General features: G+C 37.9%; 2 protein-coding genes and 1 long non-coding RNA gene across 5 annotated transcripts in view; 2 read left to right on the forward strand and 1 right to left on the reverse strand.

Moving 5' to 3' along the window:
* The window catches only part of LOC135119182 (uncharacterized), a 32,374-nt gene extending 11,961 nt beyond the window's left edge, over window positions 1-20,413 (reverse strand). Inside the window, exon 1 of the long non-coding RNA XR_010278039.1 lies at window positions 20,303-20,413. This is a non-coding gene — a long non-coding RNA (uncharacterized LOC135119182). The remainder of the gene's footprint in view (window positions 1-20,302) is intronic.
* The window catches only part of LOC110382573 (zinc finger protein 808), a 45,364-nt gene extending 24,319 nt beyond the window's left edge, over window positions 1-21,045 (forward strand). Inside the window, exon 6 of the mRNA XM_064043140.1 lies at window positions 20,270-21,045. The gene's annotated coding sequence lies outside the window, so the exon portion shown is untranslated. The remainder of the gene's footprint in view (window positions 1-20,269) is intronic.
* On the forward strand, window positions 171-19,432 carry LOC126056146 (zinc finger and SCAN domain-containing protein 12-like). 3 transcript variants are annotated; one of them, XM_064043114.1, is made up of 6 exons: window positions 171-424; window positions 871-1,000; window positions 1,962-2,147; window positions 2,607-2,876; window positions 8,695-9,874; window positions 19,296-19,432. In XM_064043114.1, the coding sequence occupies exons 1-5, from the start codon at window positions 272-274 to the stop codon at window positions 9,861-9,863; spliced, it is 1,908 nt and encodes a 635-aa protein (XP_063899184.1). In that variant the 5' UTR covers window positions 171-271; the 3' UTR covers window positions 9,864-9,874; window positions 19,296-19,432. The 3 variants fall into 3 exon arrangements, with proteins under 3 accessions (XP_063899184.1, XP_063899182.1, XP_063899183.1); XM_064043112.1 differs by lacking the exons at window positions 8,695-9,874; window positions 19,296-19,432 and adding an exon at window positions 5,826-7,938; XM_064043113.1 differs by lacking the exons at window positions 8,695-9,874; window positions 19,296-19,432 and adding an exon at window positions 3,926-5,681.
* Window positions 21,046-21,304: the final 259 nt, after the last annotated feature.

Raw genomic sequence — 21,304 nt, forward strand, 5'->3', positions numbered from 1 at the left:
TTTAGTTTCGTCAGTTTATACGACTGTTCATCGATCTGCACTAACATAAAAAAAGGACTAAATTAAAATTAAGTAATTATTTTAGTTTAGTTATATATTATAGATCATATTTAATCATATTTATTTGTTTAAGCTCAAACAAGCTGAAGTTTTTAGGAGATTGATTGATACTGATAGATTTTTAAATTTTTAGTCTATGCCCGTAATGGCGGCGCTTCGCTAACAAGAGTCAAAGTCGTGTAATTAATTTCGTAAATGTAAAAAAGCAATCATGTCGGGAGAAAATACTGAAGTAGAAACGTATTTCGGTAAATGTAGGTGTTGTCTTTCCTACGGCTACCTAAAAAACATGTGGATAGAACATAAATACGAGGGAGAAACAGAGATTTACGGCGAGATGCTAGTCCAATGTTTTGCTTTGACTGTGAGTATTCTCTTTCAAGATTTAAATAAGAGTCTATTTGTCCAATTTTCTTTGATGATGACTTTGTTCCAAACTTTTGTTCTTAGCATAGTGTTTTGGCGCCTAAATTAGAGAGTTTGAAGTTAATTGGTAAGAATTATTTTGTAAAAAAGATTAGTTGTCTACAACGCCATGATAAGCCCGCCACGCGATGATTATTTCATCATGCAATTTTGGTCATCATCAGCAACCTTTTTTTATCGTCCCTCTACTGGGCACAGGCCTACTTTCGCAGAGAGAGGCTAAGGAAGTAATTTCAGACTTCATAATCAACATTTTTTTTGGAAACAAACCCCAATGGCTAGGCATGATGATGATGTAGATGAAACCTTGGGAAAACAGTGCTAGTGAGATAAGAATGCTCAAAAAAGAAAGTATTAATTTTAATATATTATTTTCCAAAATAGTGGAATATATCTGAGGAAGCTATGGATCACGATCAGATCTGTGAGTCCTGCATCGGTCGGCTGCGAGATGCTAATGAGTTCAAGAAGATTGTCATGGACGCACAAGAGGAACTTCTACAGCAGGTTGATGGTAAGGATTCTTATGGCCGTTCCTAATATTCGATCTATCTGCAGATTTGATAGATTGATAGAGAAGGGATAAGAATATTACATCACTTGTATGGGGCGAATGTCATATTCCTGTATCTGATGATGTCCTCCTAGCCGATTATCAACTACGGCGGTTGTTCTCATATATGGAGATCAGCCAACTGCGCAGGACATATTATAGTGCACAAACATTTGTGCAGACTCAGGTGCACCCACTATTCCTTCACTCTCATAGTCCGATGGGACGACCGTACAGAGATCAGCAGGACCAACATTTATGTGCTCTTCGATGCATGGGTGTATCAATCACCAACTTCCAGACTATGGCCTGCTTTGTGTAAGTTTTGAAAACCCACTAAGCTATTTCAGCTTGTGTTATCAAACCTGAGACCTTGCGACAGCTAGAGCAACGGGGCAGTAAAATTCCTAGTAAGCAAACTAACAGATTGATAGAATATCATTAACAACATTTAAAGTTAACTAAAATTATAGTACTTCAAAATTAACTGAGTTTAAAATAAAAATGTAAGTCGTGGTGGCCTAGTGGGTAAAGGACCAACCTCTCAAGTATGAGGGCGCGGGTTCGATCCCAGGTCAGGCAAGTACCAATACTTTTCTAAGTTTGTATCTACTTTCTAAGTATATCTTAGACACCATTGACTGTGTTTCGGATGGCACGTTAATCTGTAGGTCCCGGCTGTCATTGAACATCCTTGGCAGTTGTTACGGGTAGTCAGAAGCCAGTAAGTCTGACACCAGTCTAAGCAAAGGGTATCGGGTTGCCCGGGTAACTGGGTTGAGGAGGTCAGTTAGGCAGTCGCTTCTTGTAAAGCACTAGTACTCAGCTGCATCCGGTTAGACTGGAAGCCGACCCCAACATGATTGGGAAAAAGGCTCGGAGGATGATGATGAAAATAAAAATGTAACTTGTCTTATTGTAGCTATAGAAGTCAAAGAAGAAAAAATGGAAGCAGAGTTTCTTGAAGACAATGAGAGTGATGGAGACATACAGACGGAGTACGCTGAAATAGAACCTAAGGGTGAGAGCGTCCAAATTGAGACGGAGTATGAAGAAGTAGAGTATTTAGAGGAGGACGATGACGGGACTAATCAAACTGTTGATACTGGTAAGATATTGTTTTATTGGTCCTATAAGTTTAGTTAAATACCAGCGGTTTCACCCGCATCCCGTGGGAACTACTTCCCGTACCGGGATAAAAAGTAGCCTTCCTCGATAAATGGCCTAACTAACACTAAAAGAAATTTTCAAATCGGACCAGTAGTTCCTGAGATTAGCGCGTTCAAACAAACTCTTCAGCTTTATAATATTAGTATAGATATTATTGTAAAGGGATAACATTTTTTGTTCATAAGTCTGTAAGTCGTTGATAAGTCTGACGACAAGTCTTGCCTAGCCATATCGGGTTGCCCGGGTTGATAGTAGAGAAGGCCAGATAGGCACTTGCTCCTTGTAAAACACTGGTACTCATCTGTATTCAGTTAGATTGGTAGCAGATCCCAACATAGTTGGGAAAAGGCTAGTCAGATGACGATGATGATAAATAACCTTCTGACTTAATTCTTAGATTCTTCACAACTGACGGACCAGCCCACGCCTGCGAGACGGAAGAAGCAGCCAAGACAACAAGACCCGGATGACGACGAGCCAAAAAGAAAATGGCCAAAAAAACTACCGAAAGCAGAAAGGCATAAAACATACAAGCAATATTCTGAAGAAGACCTTAGAAACTGCTTGGAGGAGGTCAGGAATCAGGAGTTGTCTATCAATGAAGCGGCAAAGAGGTATAATATCCCTATGAAGACTATTTGTGGAAGATTGAGAGAGGAACCTAAAGGTTAGTGTGATATTATTATTCTCTTTTTTTATTAGACTAGCTGGTTCCAGTAGGAACTACTGCCTGTAAGGGCTAAAATGTAGCCTATGTTACTCGGGAAGAGTGTAGCTTTCCAACAGTGAAAGAATTTTCCAAATCGGTTCGCTTTCGGAGCGTTTTGGGTACAAACAAAATGTGTTTCCTCTTTAATATATTAGCATAGACAAAATGTTTAGTAAGGTGTGCGATTCTTTACGAATATACTTGGAAGAATGAAATTCGAAAAACGTTTTGGGCATGAACGTGGACGGACATAGTGGAAGAGGATGACCAAAGAGACCATGGATGGATTGTGTGAAAGTCGATATGGTGAAAAAGAATGTTACTTGTGAGATGACGGTAGATAGAAGAGTATTTAACAAAAAAAGTTGCGCCGACCACAAATAATATTGGAATAAGGACAAGAGGATGATGATGATGTCGTTATTTCCATCAATGATTTGAGGAATGATGGATTATGAAAAACAACTTGATACTCTCCTGTTGTAGTAGTGACAGCGTATTATGAAATAACACTTCGAACTAAGATCTTAATATAACCTTTTAGAATTTGTGTAGAACTTATGACATTACCCTGAGGAAGCCCACACTATGAAGCGTTCAAATCGGCTATAAAATATGTAACTTTGTACAAATATAATTGGAATAATAAAACTTGGCTGTACATAATGACTATAACTGTAAAATGTTTTAAATAAAACATAGTTTTGGACTAAGATCTAGGAAGGAAACCTTATCAAAAGCTTTAGTCAGGTCCGGAAATTTTAAATTTCAATAATCTTTTCATAACAAGTGTTAATTATTTTTCCGCCTTAAATAATTGGAATTATGTTCTTAAATTATGCTGTTAAAAATACTTGATTCTTATTGTGGCATCATTGGGAACATCGCCTGTAAATACCCAGTTCTTGTCAGTTGATTTCATTCACTGTCAATCCGTCATCAGCCACAGAAACGCATTGAGCACTATTCAGAGATGTCGAAATCAATAAATACATTTCTTGTTGTAGATGTCCAGATTGACAATACAACAAGATCAAAATTGGAACCAAATGTAAAGAAAACGAGGGCAAAACCAACTATTTTAAAGAAAACCTTGACAATGGATGCGAAAACTAAAAAACTTATCGAACTCAATAAATTAAAAGAAAAACGAACCAATCTGAAAGCTAAAAACTTAAAAAAAGTATTGCCTTCTGAGATCATTGAACCCAACGAAGAAATGGATGACCCGGTTGACGCTAAAAAAATGCGGACGCAACATAAAGCAATGGTGAACGATAAATTCAAGGAAGGCAACGAAATGAATAAGCACAGGGAGAATATAAAAACTATATTAATCAACTCTAACGCTACACTAATCAAAGCGGTTCCAATAAATGGTTTCTTTTGTCACTTTTGTGGCATACAGACAGAAAAGCCACTTGATTTGAAACGGCATAACTTGGCATCTCATAGCGTTGTCAATGATGAAGTAGTAAAAGTAAAATACGTTTCAAACTTAGTTTTAAGGCTAGATATTACAGATCTCAAATGTAAACTTTGCGACAAAAATATTGATACTTTAGAAGATTTTTTCGATCACCTAACCAAAATTCATGATAAAGTCATGCATACTGATATCAAAAATCATATCATTCCCTTCAAATTTAACTCTGATTCTCTTCAGTGTATGATTTGTAGGAAGGAATATAAATATTTCAAGTTACTTTCAGAGCATATGAGTGAACACTATAGAAATTACGAATGTTCGTCATGCGAACGAGCTTTTATAAACAAACAGGCAATGCAAACTCACAGCTATAGACATAATAAAGGACTCTTCAAATGCTCTCACTGTCCAAAAATTTTCGATTCACGTCCTAAAATAAACGAACACGAGCGAGCTGTCCACGCTTGGTCGAGTAAAACGCGAAAATGCGCTTTCTGCAGCAAAAGATTCCCTTCCAAAGATATGGTACAGAAGCACGAAGTGAAGATACACGGGGCTCAACCTACAATATATTCGTGTGACGCCTGTGACAAGGCCTATACTAGCCAGGGTTCATTGATAGCTCATAGAAACAGGTTCCACTTAATGGCACGACCACACAAATGCTCGTTTTGCGAGATGGCATTTTACTCGAAGATGGAACTGAAGTCCCATACGGTGACACACACGAAAACGAGGGAGTTCAAATGTGTTCGAAGACGTTTGGCACGCGGTGTAATTTGAACCAGCACGTTAGGTCTCATTCTGATGATAGGAGGTATCATTGTGTAACTTGTGACCACGGCTTCGTGCATAGGACGACTTGGAGAGTCCATATGAGGACTCAGCATGGTAAAATCGTTTAAATAATCTCTACAATAACGCGTGAGTTAGCGGGCCTACTATTGCATGGTTGGCTGTTCCAAACTTCCAAAATTATTAAGATCGTGAACTGCCTCGTTGGTCCAGCTGTAGCCAGCGCGGCTACTGAGCACGATGTCTCGAATCAATTCCCGAGTCGGACTGAAATGGCTCTGTGGGTTTTAGAATCTTTCACAAAGCAGCATGGATGCTGGTGATTCATACACCCGTGCTTCGCAGAGAGCACGTTTCTGTGGGTCCTGCCTCTAATCTCTTTCCGATTGTGTCGGTTTACCGTCCGTGATCGTTTTCGTTTTTTATATCTCAAAACTGTAGTTAAACTATGTAAATTTTTGATGGCATACTGTCTTGTCTATCATCGAGCTCACGACCTGTACGGATATTCATGGAATTTGACACACAAACACAAATTTTAATAGACAAAACAACTAAAACAATACGAAAATATCGGTTCTTATTATGATTACAGGTTAATCAAAACTACAATATTATAGCATTACCATTAACTATAATTGTGATCAAGATGTCGAAATCAATAAATGAATTTCTTGTTGTAGATGTCCAGATTGACAATACAACGAAATCCAAATTGGAATCAAAACTAAAGAAAGCGAGGACAAAACTAACCATATTTAAGACAACCTCGGTAATGGATGCGAAAACTAAAAAGCTTATCGAACTCAATAAATTAAAGGCAAAACAAAACAATCTGAAAGCTAACAACGTTAAAAAAGACAAAGAAAATGATGAAGAGGTGAAAGTATTCGCTGCTGAGATCATAGAACCAAAAATTGAAGAAATAGATGAACCGGTTGATGCTGAAAAAATACGAACGCGATATAAAGCAATAGTGAACGAGAAATTCAAGGAAGGCAACAGAGAGCCCGAGAAAGCTGAAGTTAACGAAATGAATAAACACAAAGAGAATATAAAAACTATTTTAGTTCATTCTAACGCTACATTAATCAAAGCGCTTGGGAGTAACGGGTACTATTGTCACTTTTGTGGCATACAGACAGAAAAGCCACTTGATTTGAAACGGCATAACTTAGCATCTCATAGCGTTGTCAATGATGAAGTAATTAAAGTAAAATACGTGTCCAACTTAGTTTTAAGGCTAGATATTACAGACCTCAAGTGTAAACTATGCGATGAAAATATTGATACTTTAGAAGATTTTTTCGATCACCTAACCAAAATTCATAATAAAGTCATGCATACTGATATCAAAAATCATATCATTCCCTTCAAATTTAATACCGAGTCTCTTGAATGTGTGATTTGTAGGAAGGAGTATAAATTTTTCAAGTTACTTTCAGAGCATATGAGCGAACACTATAGAAATTACGAATGTTCGTCATGTGAGCGAGCATTCGTGAACAAACAAGCAATGCAAAGTCATAGCTATAGACATAATAAAGGACTCTTTAAATGCTCTCATTGTCCAAAAGTTTTCGATTCGAGACCCAAAAAAAGTGTTCACGAACGAGTCATCCATGCTTGGTCGAATAAAACACGAAAATGCGCTTTCTGCAGCGAAAGATTCGCCACGAAAGACATGGTACAGAGCCACGAAGTAAAAGTGCATGGCGTCAAACCTACAGTATATTCTTGCCAAGCTTGCAACAAGTCTTATACTAGCCAGGGATCCTTGATAACTCACAGAAGAAGGTTCCACTTAATGGTGAGACCTCACAAGTGCTCGTTTTGTGAGATGGCATTTTTCTCCAAAATAGAACTGAGGTCCCATACAGTTACTCATACCAAAACGAGGGATTTTAAATGTGAAATGTGTTCGAAGACGTTCGGTACGCGATGTAGCTTGAACCAGCATGTTAAGACCCACTTGGACGATCGGAAATTTAACTGCGGGGTTTGTGATCGCGGCTTCGTACATAGGACAACTTGGAGAGTTCATATGAGGACTAAGCATAGTAAAATCGTGTAGATTGTCTCATATTTGAGCACCTTCAACGTATGTTTGACGGCCGGTGCCGCGACAAAATGTTTTTAATCATGTTTTACTATCGTAAATCACTAACTATTACGGTTTTATTTTACGGTACTATTGCGGAACGGAAAGTAAATTATGCCAAAGGCATAAATGACCCGAGCAAAACCCAGATTGAGGGGTTACCGTCGCTGTAGAGTCAACAATGAGATGCCTTGGTTCTTGAGAGTCCATGGCACTTCGGGCTACACTACCAGCGGATCGCTCCCTGGTTGTTGACCGCAGCTTCAGCGCTCTTGCTGCCCATCCTCAGGGGCCCAATACCCCCTGCCGGAGTGTCTATATGGTTGAACGCCCTGACGGCCCGCAACCTGCTCGAGCGATGGCCATCAAAGTCTTAAGGAGATACCGCACCATCTCCTTTCAAGCGGCAAGCCGTCTTAACATATCATGGAGAACAAAATTATTCGCAGAGATTAAATAAATATTCAAATTTCAGAATATTGATATAAATAAACCGCCCCTGGTGGGTGGAAAAGCTCGGGGCAGCCTAATACCATAGCTATTCTCTGCTAAAGTTTAACTAATCTTTATATTTTTTGTATGTTTCAACTATGACTTTGTGATGTTTTACTTTTTAAAATAAATACACCTTTTATTTTGATACAACCTTTGACTTTTAATTATTATTATTATATTAGCATTACATCAGCCCTTTCAGTTAAAACGTCATCTATATAATACAACCTTCATTATGAATCTTTCACGTAAAACCTCTATAATTATCCAAGAAACAGATCTTTTTTTATTGTGATATCAACACAACCTCGTTGGTCTAGCTGTCGCAAGCGCGGCTGCTGAGCACGAGGTCTCGGGTTCGATTCCCGAGTCGGGCCGAAATCGCTTTGTGGGTTTTAGAAGACTTTCACAAAGCAGCCCGGAGCCTGGAAGCTGGTGATTGATACACCCGTGCATCGGAGAGCACGTAAATGTCGGTCCTGCGCCTGATCTCTCTCCGATCGTGTCGGATTACCGTCCCATCGGGCTATGAGAGTTAAGGAATAGGGAGTGCACCTGTGTCTGCGCAAATGCTCGTGCACTATAATATGTCCTGCGTAGTTGGCTAATCTCCTTACATGAGAACAGCCGCCGTAGCCGATAATCGGCTAGGAGGACATCATCATCATCATCATCAACACATCCCCTCTCGCTGTGGGTGCAGCGTGGGTGTCAGGCTCTTACTGACTAAAACCCACCATGTTCCTTCTTAACCCCTTTATGTACCAGGGCTGCGGTAACTCTTCTGAATTAGACATAAGAAAAGCGCATACATAAAAACACTAGCTAGGTACTTTTTTGATGTTACAATATTAAATTTTAATGTCACAGCTATATCTTAAGTTACAAGCAGAGATAACTACATATACCTAATGTACCGAAAGTGCAATAACTAAAGAAGAAACTCTTGTTTGTAGATGGCCAGTGGGATAAAATCGGCCCAACTGAAGACAAAGATATAAGCAACGCCCAGAGAAACAGGAATATTCTGGCAAAATTCAAACAAAACGTTCGATGCATTCTAGAATTTACGGATGCTACACCAATCAGAGGCCACTGGGGCATCGGCTATGCGTGCATCTACTGCAACTATCAGAACCCACAACCAGCCAAACTGAAAGCCCACACGTTAAAAACACATCCCGAAAATACTGACGAAGTTGATAACGTCAAATACGTAGCTGACATGATCATCAAAATTGATATCACTGATGTCAAATGCAAACTTTGCGACATAAATATGGATAGTCTTGACGAAATTATGGATCATCTGAAATCTGCTCACGATAAACCAATACATTTTGATATTAATAATCATATTGTGCCGTTCAAGTTTGGCACAGAATTCCTACAATGCGCTGTCTGTGCCAAACAGTTTGATTACTTCAAACATCTGTCCGAACATATGAATGAGCATTATCCTAATTATGAGTGCAAGGAATGTTCTAGAAACTTTGTTAACCACAGAGCGTATAGGACTCATATAATACGACATAAAAAAGGAACGTTCGTCTGCGCTTTTTGCCCCAAAATCTTTGACACCCGTATTAAAATGAAGGAACACGAAAGAGTTTTACATCTAAAAGGTTCTAAGACGCGCAAATGTGGGTATTGTGACGAAAGATTCATGGACGCAGTTCGAAAACAAGAACATGAGGTGAAAGAACACGGGGCCCCAATCCCTCAGTTTTCGTGCAAAGCCTGTGGGAAACCTTTCGACAGCCAACGATCTTTAAAGGAGCATACCAAGCATTTCCATTTGCTTCTAAGACCGCACGTCTGTTCCGAATGTGGAAAAGGATTCTACAACAAAACTGAGATGAAAAGACACTTGGTCAAACACACGAAAATAAAAGAGTATCAATGTAATATTTGTTCGAAGTTCTACGTGACCGCTAGTTGTCTGAGAAGCCATTTGAAGATTCATGATAACGATAGAGGTTTTACTTGTGAAATTTGTGGTGATACCTTTGTGCAGAAGAAGTCTCTAAACCTTCATGCTGCAAAACATGCTAAAAGCGTTGTCGATGACTTAGAAAATGCTGACAGTGTTGACAGCACTGAAATATCTTATGCCACTGAATAAGTAAAAAATAGGTCAGTATTGCCAGTTTTGGGGAATTTTACCCGTAAAAATTACAAATTCAAATGAAAACTGTTTTTTTACTCGATATCGATTTTTAGTTGCGTGAAGATGAATTGAAATGAAAAAGTTATTTCTGTGCATAAGACTACAATTTCAGATTGAAATACAGTTTTTAAAAAATACATTTAAGTACCAAAATCCCATCATCAGCCTCCTACCACTATCCCAATTTTATTTTGAAAATCACTTTTTCAAAATATTTTTTTTCAATTCTAGAGGTATAATAAAGAGGAAACCTTTTTTGTTTATCTGTTTGTACTGTTACGCCAGGACCGATTATCTTGCTCAAAATGAAAAACTGATTCGATATCACGACGTTTATTGCTTGGGCTCGAGAGGTGAAGTGACACACTTCAATATAAAAACTTATTCTATGGAACAAATCGAATACATTTGAAATGATTGTCCGGTCAGTATCAAAAATATCTAACGAATAAAACCTTACAAATGAAAGAGTTTCTAACTACGTTACACGAGCTACGCCCTTAGGATAAAGTGGAAACTTTATCACAAAAGCGCAACTATAGGCGGACAATCATACAAATGTTACCTACCTACATCTAACCGAAAACTGACCTATGCGTGGAAATTAAAACACGTCCCTCACAATGGGATAGTTTACAATAACATGTCAGTTATTTACTTAAGTGTGCCAAACTGCACTGTAAGAAAACATGTTATCGTGAACTTTTTCGCGGCAAAACCACGCAAAAAGCCTCGAAACGTGCTTCTAATAGCAAAGGATATTCAAAGTCAGGCCCGCCGCTAGCTGTTTGTTCGCCCGCGTGCAAAACCGATTATGCCGCCCTACGACTACATATTATTGTCAAAAAATATATAAGGGGGGGGGTCCAGACCCACCCGCCCATTCATATCCATTTTACTTGTCCAACAGAAAAAAATATGTACATGCACCGCTCTGATTGCAGAAAACGCACTTCCTTCTGGATACATAAATATTGCAATAGGTACATAACATATATTACACATAACTTTTTATTTACTTGAAATGCTCAAGTCTTAGAGTAACCTAAGAAGTCCTGGGTTAGCCCATAAGTAGACTAAGCAATTGCTTAGGGCATGAATGCAGTGCAATCATTACCCAAGTGGCCCCTATGTATTGAAAGATTGTGATTAATGGGTAGGTACCAACATAATGTATATCAAAGTGCTTAGAACAGATTATGGGTAACTTAAACTAACGAACTTAAATATCTATAGCAATGTTTAATTTCAGTAAAATATGTTATTAATGGTTTTTGGTGGGTTTCCCGTTGAAAAAGTCAACGCATGAGATATATTTTATATGTAAGGAAGCGCGAGCGAAGCGAGCGCGAAATTTATTTAGTCATAGGACACAAAACAAATAAAAACCACTGTAAAGGAGATGGCCAAATTTTCATAGAAAAAAAACCCAGATTCGACAGCAATGAAATGGTTACCAATAGGTTCCTTATGATAGACCTTTGATGGTGCCAAAAAATCCAGCCTGAAATCCATGGGGTATAGGAGCTATTTCATAATATCGTTAAAATAGGTTATGTTGAATTTATGTTTATTTTAAAGATTATTAACATAAAAAAGCAAAGTAAACTAATATTTTACAAGCCAATAGTAATAATCCCATCGTTTCAGAGTTGACCTAGTGATTAAAAGGTCTTGTATGTAACCACTCCAGATACGATTAAGCACCGACCTTGCCTACTTGGAGAGGTTTCGCAGTTATATGCAACCTTCACAACCGGCTATAAAACGTTTTTTCAGAAATTGTCTTTGAAAATCGCGCCATGTGACATTGTCAAATATAACAAATGACTTAGCAATGCAAAACGGTCCAATCACGAGCCTGCATTCAACTTCTAATGAACATTAAACAGTAAAAGTAAACTTTTTTGTGAACTAAAATCTTGATCGAAAAAACGTTGTAAAAAGAGAACCCCATGGTTTTTAGATGATTTGAAATACTTTTAAAAATCCACAAATTATACTGAATCCAATCATACATATGAAGTTCCTGTCGACTCTGGGTGTTTTTTTGGCCATCTCCTTAACAAAGCAAAGTCAAAAAGTAAGATATACACAGAAATGAAGTGCAAATGTACATGAAGCCGCGAGCGAAGCGAGCGCGATTTTTTCCTTAGAGTTTTCATGAAGTAAACATACCACAAAAAGCGAAAGTGAACAAAAAGCTATAACGAACGTGCGCGAAAAATGATTTTTCATTGAATACCAACAACAATTAAACAAAGATAAATTGCGATCAGTGCCGGTTTTAACTCAACCAGCTCCCTGGGCGAGATTTCTACGGCGCCCTCCAACTGCAATTCAAACTCATACGAAAAATAGAGACCTATGTAGATACCGATTGCGCGAGCGACGCGAGCGCGAATATTTTTTTTATAGTACACAAGTCGGAGCAAAAATTACGTAAAATGTAGCCCAATCGTACATAAGTTATTGCTGGTTGGTGAATGCAAAAAAACTATAATATGTCTTCTGATTGCGCGAGCGGAGCGAGCGCGAAATTTTTTGTAATATTTTAGAACTCAAAACAAAAATTACTTAAAATTTTGCCCGTACATCTCTTTGTTGATGATGGCGCCTATGTATTAAAATTTTGGGACTTAAAGTAGTACCGTAAATAAGAAAGTTCATATGGAAACTAGAAGTTCCTTTCTTATTAATTAAAGAACTTAAAAACGACGCTCCCTTTTTGCTAAGGTAGACTAAAAAAATCTTGAAAAATAAAAACAACCGTAAAGTGAAGCATGCCCGAAAATTTTTGAGTTTTGGATCACTAAAAGTCCTAAATATATATAATAAAAAGCGACTGTGAAGTGAAGAAGCCGCGAGCGAAGGGAGCGCGATTTTTTTTGAGTATTGGGACATTAAAAGTAGCTATATGTGATAAAAAATCGAAGCGTAAAGCAAGGAAACCGCGAGCGAAGCGAGCCCGAAAATTTTTGAGTTTTGGGACAGAAAAGTAGTGTTTCTTCGAGAATTTCTCAAATTTAACGCGGAATTAAACACAAATTCGCCTTGGGCACCCCTGAGCCTGCGGCGCCCGGGTTATTCACATACGCTGCACCATAGGTTATGATGGCCCTGATGCTATCCATTCATTTGGATACAGTTCTTGTAAGTTGCAATCTTCGATGAAATTTAAAACAAAAATAGGAGTAACATTCTGATCAAGGATTGGTTGGGGGCACCTGCGGCGCCCCTTATATCCGGCGCCCTGGGCCGTCGCCCAACCGCGCCCTACCCTAAAACCGCTACTGACTGCGATATCCGACATGGAGGCGCGAGCGCAGCTAGCGCGAATTTTTTTGGGGATGCAAAGGATGAACCCGTCAAAATTGATAGGGGACGACCAAAGCGAGGGCGGTTTTTCTGAAATTGTATTGCTAATCTACTCATCTATTTTTAGTAAAAATATTTTGATTACGTAATTATGGTTTAATTTTGCCGCATGGGTTAATTTTGCCGCCCCCTAAATAATTATGGTTTAATTTTGCCGTATGGGTTAATTTTGCCGCCCCCTAAATAATTATGGTTTAATTTTGCCGTATGGGTTAATTTTGCCGCCCCCTAAATAATTACGGTTTAATTTGCCGTATGGGTTAATTTTGCCGCCCCCTAAATAGTGCCGCCCAGGGCATTTGCCCCAATGCTCTCTCCCCCCACGCTACGCCAATTGTTGATCTTAAATCGTTTTTAATAATTTTTAATTTTGAAAATGATCAACAAATGTAACTGAAACCGGCAGTGTAAGTAATATTCTTAGCGCTATTGCTGTGTTCGGAAATATTGAAATCAAATAATTGGTAAAAAGATATTGTATTTTTTAATAGTACGTGATAGGTCGCTCGATTTGCCGCCCCCTAGGACGTGCCGCCCGCGTGCGGTGCACGCGCTGCACGCCCGCTTACGGCGGGCCTGTTCAAAGTGAACACCCGTCCTGAAGGGATTACTTTTCAAGCGAAGAAAAACTCTGTATTGACAACTTACAACTTCGCCGGACGCTAACGTGTCAGATGAAGGGATAAGTCACCGTTATCAAAGTTTCTCACCTAACGTGATACAACTAACCATCTTACCCAATAATTATTTTTTTTTCAATTTTGGAATATTAAATAATAAATAAATCAAATATAGGGATCATAAATCTTCGGCAGAAACCATTGTGTCAAGCAAACACTCTTCGCGAGGCTATGCCCCTTATTGCGAAGTTGATCTCAACCTCAATTCACCATCCAAATATTTTTTTCAAAACCAAATCAGATAATAATTTTGGGATCAGATTTACAGAGCAATATTAAAAAACCTTATAAAAATATCACAAGCTTGACCACATTGGTTATCTTCATCTTCCTTCGTACTGAAGATGAAGTAGCTCTGCCGTGGACATCATCTTCTCACGAAGATGAAGTAGCTCACCTTCTTATCCCTTCACCGGCAATGCTCGTACAACTCGTTCCAGGTAACATGTAATAATAAAATAAATTTAAGAAAACCATACTATAATAATCAAGATAATTATTTACAACCTAGCATTAAATGGTTTTAATCTATTTACATGAACTATATCTCTAAATCTCCTATTATATAACTTTCTAATTACATAATTAACATCAGAAATTTGTCGAACAATCTCATATGGACCTTTATATAATCGACACAATTTCATACTTCTATTACCAATGCGCCTAGGTGTAAAAACCATTACCAGTTGATTTGGACTAAAACGCCTAGTCTTTGCCTTTCTATCATATACTATTTTCTGTTTTAATTGAGCCTTCCTAATATTATTCAAGGCTTTCCGGCATAACATATTATGTATATTATGTCTTCTACTAAAATCAACCTCACTACTCCTATCATCATTTACTCTTATATCTGTCTGAAATAATGGTTCTTTAGCGTACATAATCATATAGGGCGATATTTTAGTACTAGCATGCTTACTAGTGTTATACGCATAACAAACTAACGGTATATAATAACACCAATTACGCTGATCCCCAGAAACATACATTGATAACATTTGTGTTAATGATCTATTAAATCTCTCAACTAAACCATTAGAGGCTGGGTGAAAAGCTGTCGTGAAACATGACTTCGCTCCAAAATAGTTAATAGTGTCCCTAACTAAATGAGACGTAAAAACCGAACCCCTATCCGAAATAACTTCTTTCACGCCTCCTAGTCGACAAAATATTTCTTCAATCAGAAACTCACTCACACTCTGCGCTGTCGCTCTAGGAACCGCCTTACATATCGCATACTTAGAAACATATTCCACGGCTACAATTACAAATCTATTACCATTTCTCGACTTCCTAAAAGGACCTAGTATGTCTATACCTATCTTTTCCATCAAATGGTTTACCACTACTGGCTGTAATTGTGCAACACTTTTCACCTTCTTTCGTTCCTGACAAACCATGCAACTCTTAACATATCTTTCAACCTCCTTTTCCACATCTTTTATAAAATATTTAGTGCAAAATTTCGTCAAAGTCTTTGCTAGTCCTAAATGTCCCCCTGACCATGGGTCGTCATGTAATTCTTGTAGTATACTTGGTAATATTTGTTTTGGTACCACAATCAAATTCTTTATTTCATTAAATCTCCTCGCTTTCTTGCATAGCACATCATTGACAAATCTGAAGCTCTTATACTCTCGTCCATCATTCTCACTGATTTTATCTGAAATTTGCCTACAGAAGCTATCCTGCCTTTGTTCGTCTTTCAATCTGACTACCTCTATCTTATATAAGTGCATACCATCTTCTTGCATATCACCTATCGTTTCCTTACCGCTATCCTCCTGACTTAATGGATTCCTACTCAAAAAATCCGCAATTACATTCCCTCTCCCTGCACAATGAACAATATCAAACTCATACGATTGAATGCACAAAGACCATCTCGCCAATCTTCCGTTCATATCCTTTCTATCTCTCAGCCAACACAACGCCTTATGATCAGTCATCACCTGAAATTTCATTCCCCATAGGAAATGTTTGAAATAGTTCAGAGCCCATACTAACGCCAAGCATTCCTTCTCAGTTGTAGAATATTTTCTTTCACTCTCACTCAGTTTCCTAGAAGCATATGCCACTGGATGCATAATTTCCTTACCTTGCATCAAACAGCAGCCCAACGCCTCTCCACTTGCATCTACATAAAGGCGAGTCAAGATATCTTTATTAACTGAATAAAACTTCAGAATCGGTGGGTTGGACATATATTTTATGATGGTGTCGAAAGCTTCTTGCTGCTCCTGCGCCCAACTAAATTTGACACCTTTCTTTAATAATTTAGTTAATGGAAGAACTATGTCAGCAAAATGGTTAATAAATTTACGATAATATGAAAATAATCCTAAGATGGATTTGACTTGTTTCGTATTAACCGGTGGTTTTACCGACATCAATGCCTGCAACTTTTTCTTATCAGGTCTAATCCCTACTCCTGATATCTCATGCCCTAATACGCTTACAACATTATAACCAAAGCTACATTTATTAGGTTTTAACGTAAGATTCGCTCTTTTAAGTCGTTCTAATACTTCTGTGAGTGCAGTTTTGAACTCGACAAAATTTTTACCCCAGATCAGGATATTATCAACGTAACATATAGCATTTTTATATTTGATTCCCGCTAAGACTTTGTCCATCGTCCGCTGAAAAACGGCCTGACTTGTTTTAAGTCCAAATGGTAATACATTGAATTCATATAATCCGGAAGGCGTTACAAAAGCAGTCTTGTGTTTATCTTTTTCAGATAGCTTTTGTTGCCAATATCCTGAATTTAAATCTAAATCTGCAAAAAATTTTGCTCCCGACAAATAAATAACAATATCTTCAATTATCGGTAGTGGATAACTATCTGTTATAACTTTTTTATTCAATTTTCGGTAATCAATGCAAAATCTCCATGTGTGATCGGGTTTTTGTACTAATACCACGGGTGATGCATAGGCACTTTTTGACTCTCTAATAACCCTATTTTTTAACATTTCATCTACTTGTGTGTTTATAATCTCTAATTGTTTCGGTGAAACCCTATATGGAGGTCGGTGAACCGGTATTTCGTCAGTAGTTTTTATTTCAATATTTACTAAATCACAATTTCCTAACTCTGACGTGGAAAAAGCAAAACATTTTCTATATGAAAGGAACAAATTCTTCAATTCTGTTTTTTCTTCAACACGCAGGTCTGGGTTTATGTTAATAGTATCTATTAAAGACTTATCATCTTGCGTTCTTAATGAATGTGAAACATATTCGGAACCTAACACATAATCGTCATTATCCCTAATCTTTTCTGAAAAATAAATATAGTCTGATTTTGACAATGTTTTCAAACTACCTGATGTCATTATGGCATTATGATGACAATAATCTAATGTATTTGATTCTGAAGCAATATCTCGGGAGACTTTGTGAAACGGGACATTTATGCGATTCATTACAACTAAGCGTTCGTTACTAAAGTCTATCAATGCTTTATTCTTATATAGAAAGTCTTGACCGAGTATCACATCTTGACTTATGTCTTTAATGATGATGAGTTCGTTCTTGAAGAGATATGAATCCAATATTATATTGACCATAGCGGATCCAACAATCTTCAAACAAGAGCCGGAGATGGACTTGATGCAATACTTCGTTTCGTCATGAGTGAAATTAATGTTTAATTTTAATGCCAGCTGTTCAGACATGCAGGAGATCGAAGCTCCAGTGTCTATCAGCGCAAGAATGTTTTGATGGCTGATGGAAATGTTTATTAAAGGAACAGACTGACCGGTTTTATTGTTTTCATCTGGGAGTTTATTTTCTTCGGACGCAGCTCGCAACTCCCCTGTCATTTTCTCTTTTTCTAATGTCTGCGTCCTTGGTAGTTTGGGTTATCATCACGACTTCTTGGGCTAGAAAAGAACCGAGCGTTATTGCTGTTCGTATTTGTGAACCTAAATCTAGGTCTCAAGTTGTATCTAGGCGTATGAAATGTTTCCGTATTTCGTGGTTCCGTTGGTCGGGGTGTCGAGGTTGATGGTGATGGTGTTGGACTCTGTGCCCTCGGTGTCGTTGTGGATGGTGATCTCGTAATTTCGAAGGGGTGGTCAAATCTAACTTTTGACAAAATCCCTCGCGGGGGTTGGATGGGCAAATTTATTGACGATTTCTGATCTTGACCAAATAATTCTTTTATTTGTATTAATGTCATTCTCAACTCTGCCTTCGAATTATATACACGCGTTCCCAGCTTTTGTAAATTTTCGTTTGTCAGCCCCTTTAGATATGTCTTGATGAAAATACTTTCGTCATTTATTTGGGCCTTCATACTCAAATCGTTTAACCGATAATAAAACATTATAAGGTCCTCGTCTTTATTTTGCCGAGAACTATAGAATTTCTCCACGTAATTAGTTATGGATGGAAATTCTTCCTTTATTTTGTCACAAATAGTCTTGAAAGCAATGCCTTCTGTGTATAGATTTTTAAAGAAGGACAATGCAGGCCCTTGCAAATATGCACCTAATATTAGTGCGAGGTCATTCTCCGCCCATTTATTAATTGCGGCAATTAGTTTAAATTGGACCAGAAATTCATCGAAATTCACGTCATCTATGCCCGTGAAAAAATTAATGGTTTGCGCCATCGTTATAGTGATAAATATGATTTTACTTAACTTGTCTGTAGTTCGCTGGCTCCGTCGCGTAGTATACGTTACCCTTCTCGACTCGACACCTCCGCTTTTTCTTCAATATCTGTCACCAAGCCAATTTTTTTCGCGTGATCTAAAACTTAGTACTTTGTATTTTTAGGGGCTTCGGCGACGGCGCCTCCACCAAATTGTTACGCCAGGACCGATTATCTTGCTCAAAATGAAAAACTGATTCGATATCACGACGTTTATTGCTTGGGCTCGAGAGGTGAAGTGACACACTTCAATATAAAAACTTATTCTATGGAACAAATCGAATACATTTGAAATGATTGTCCGGTCAGTATCAAAAATATCTAACGAATAAAACCTTACAAATGAAAGAGTTTCTAACTACGTTACAGTACCTACCCTAAAGGCTCCGAAACTAACTGACTTGAAAAATTATTCTTTCACTATTAGAAGCTACACTATAGGTACTCGAGTAACATAGGCTATATTTTATCCGGGTACGGGAAAAAGTTCCTCGGGACGCGGGTGAAACTGCAAGTGTAATTAATATTAGTATATTTATTACTAAACAGAACATAGACTGTCAATCACCAGACATAGATGTACCAAAAAAAAAAGACAATTTGAGAAGCTTCTCCTATTTTTTGAAGTCGGTTAAATTTTGTACTATTTTGATTTCAGGTGGACCGGATTCCTACAGAGAGAAGAGTTACCAGCTCCTCAAAGAAATTAAAGCTATCCTTACATTTACGAACGCGACTCCATACAAATCCAAGAACATTCGCTATTATTGTGCCTACTGTTCTACCGATGGACCTCATTTCGAAGACCCTGATGACCTACGGACCCACACCAGAACGGCCCACGTTAGCCATAGAACTGAGAAAATAGAATACGCAATGCGACCTTATTGGAACAATGAGATCCTCAAACTCGACATAGACAACCTCCTTTGTACTGTTTGCTGTGTTGTCATAAACAATTGGAACGATATGTTCAAACATTTGAAACAAAAACACAGCGTTGTCCTTGACCAAGCTTATACTCGCGTTATTCCTTACATTTTGCAATCGGATCTTAAATGCGCTTTATGTAAAGAATCTTTCTCGAATTATCTACATTTAGATGGCCATATGAACGCTCATTATAATAACTACGTTTGCGACGATTGTGGTGATACATTTTTAGCCCAAACTCGATTAAAACAGCACTCAAAAATTCACGATATAGGTAAGTATCCTTGCAGTAAGTGCGACAAGGTTTTCTCTTTACAAAAGTACAGGCGAAAACATGAGCAGTGGGTGCACGAACAAACTCCTAGGTACACATGTTCGCACTGCCCTGAGAAATTCACAGGTGAATATATGAGATATTTACACTGCATGGAAGTACATAAAGATAAAGTCAAAATGATAACTTGCGAACTTTGTGGTCAAACCTTCGGTTGGCGCCAACATTATTCAACTCATATCAGAAAGAAACATGGTCAGAATAGGTCTTTAGAGGAGGCTAAGACTAAAGAGGTGAAAATCAAACAAAATAGGCAAACGGAGAAAAAATATGAGTGCACAGTCTGTCATAAGAAATATGCGACGTTGCATTCGTTGAAAAATCATAGTAAACAACATGAGGCTGAGAATTAAAATTAAAAGCAGTTATAGTTATCGGCACGAATCTTGAGCTCTGACCTACATCTGCGCAGAAGTGATTTATTAGCAAAGAACCAATCCCGAGTGACGGCTATGACGCGATGCACTGCGGGCCAATCACCGCTTTAGCCCGCCCCCGCGCCTCACTTCTTACCAAAAAAGGGACCCAATAAGTTACTTCTGCGCAGGTGAAGGTCACCGCTCAAGATTCGTGCCGATGATTATACACTACAGGGGTGCGATTCTACTCATTTTACTTAAGCAACATACGATTCACATCCGACTGAGATCCAATCACGACTCAATTACGATTGAAGCGTATGTGGCATTCCGCTATTTTTTCTTTGAAATAACTTTTATCCGTTTCGGTGATTCAATAATGAATCATTTTGTCTGCAAATTATTTACGATTGCAATATGATTGTAGAGCAAACTACCGTATAGACCAAATTTTAATGGCAGACCAATCGAATGTCGTTAGAATACGTTTGGTCTTATATTAGTAGCAGAATGGCCGCTAAGGTTAAAACTGCTATTGCTATTCAATTTTGACATTCTTTACTTAGCAGAATCGTGCCCCTGGTTTGTCATGTATTTACATGAAACCGTTTTGTATCGAAGCGGCAGCAGCACCTGCAGTCGCCCTCAGATATCGACCGATTTCATGCAGTCGGCATGCGATCGGCAGTTGGCATTCAAAACGTAGGTAACCTTTATAATTAAGCAAGTTCAAATTGTGAGTGTCACAAATAAAAATAAAATATTTGATCCTGAAATAATTTTTGAAATCATACAATTTTGTCGATGTTTTTTATTCTTATAACCTTCTGTGTCTATAAATAGATAAATGGTGGTATGTATTTATATGTTATACTTAAATAAGTTGTAAATAGTTTTAAAGTAGGATTGTATTCGTTATTAATTACCAATAAATTGGTAAATTTTAAAAGACATGTTAATTATCAGTGTTGCGTATTGTAGGTAATTACAGCTCTTCTGAAATAACTTTGCCGCTCTGAATTTATCTACAAGTGATTGTGT

Source organism: Helicoverpa armigera, chromosome 30, assembly GCF_030705265.1.
Source record: "Helicoverpa armigera isolate CAAS_96S chromosome 30, ASM3070526v1, whole genome shotgun sequence".
Taxonomy (NCBI): Eukaryota; Metazoa; Arthropoda; class Insecta; order Lepidoptera; family Noctuidae; genus Helicoverpa; species Helicoverpa armigera.

What these genes read in the sequence shown, in the direction of transcription:
- LOC126056146 (XM_064043112.1), top strand. Translation starts at nt 272, where the DNA reads ATGTCGGGAGAAAATACTGAAGTAGAAACGTATTTCGGTAAATGTAGG. An exon ending in TCCAATGTTTTGCTTTGACT is followed by an intron (nt 425 to 870) that starts GTGAGTATTCTC and finishes TTTCCAAAATAG; the next exon opens with TGGAATATATCTGAGGAAGC. An exon ending in TAATCAAACTGTTGATACTG is followed by an intron (nt 2,148 to 2,606) that starts GTAAGATATTGT and finishes CTTAATTCTTAG; the next exon opens with ATTCTTCACAACTGACGGAC.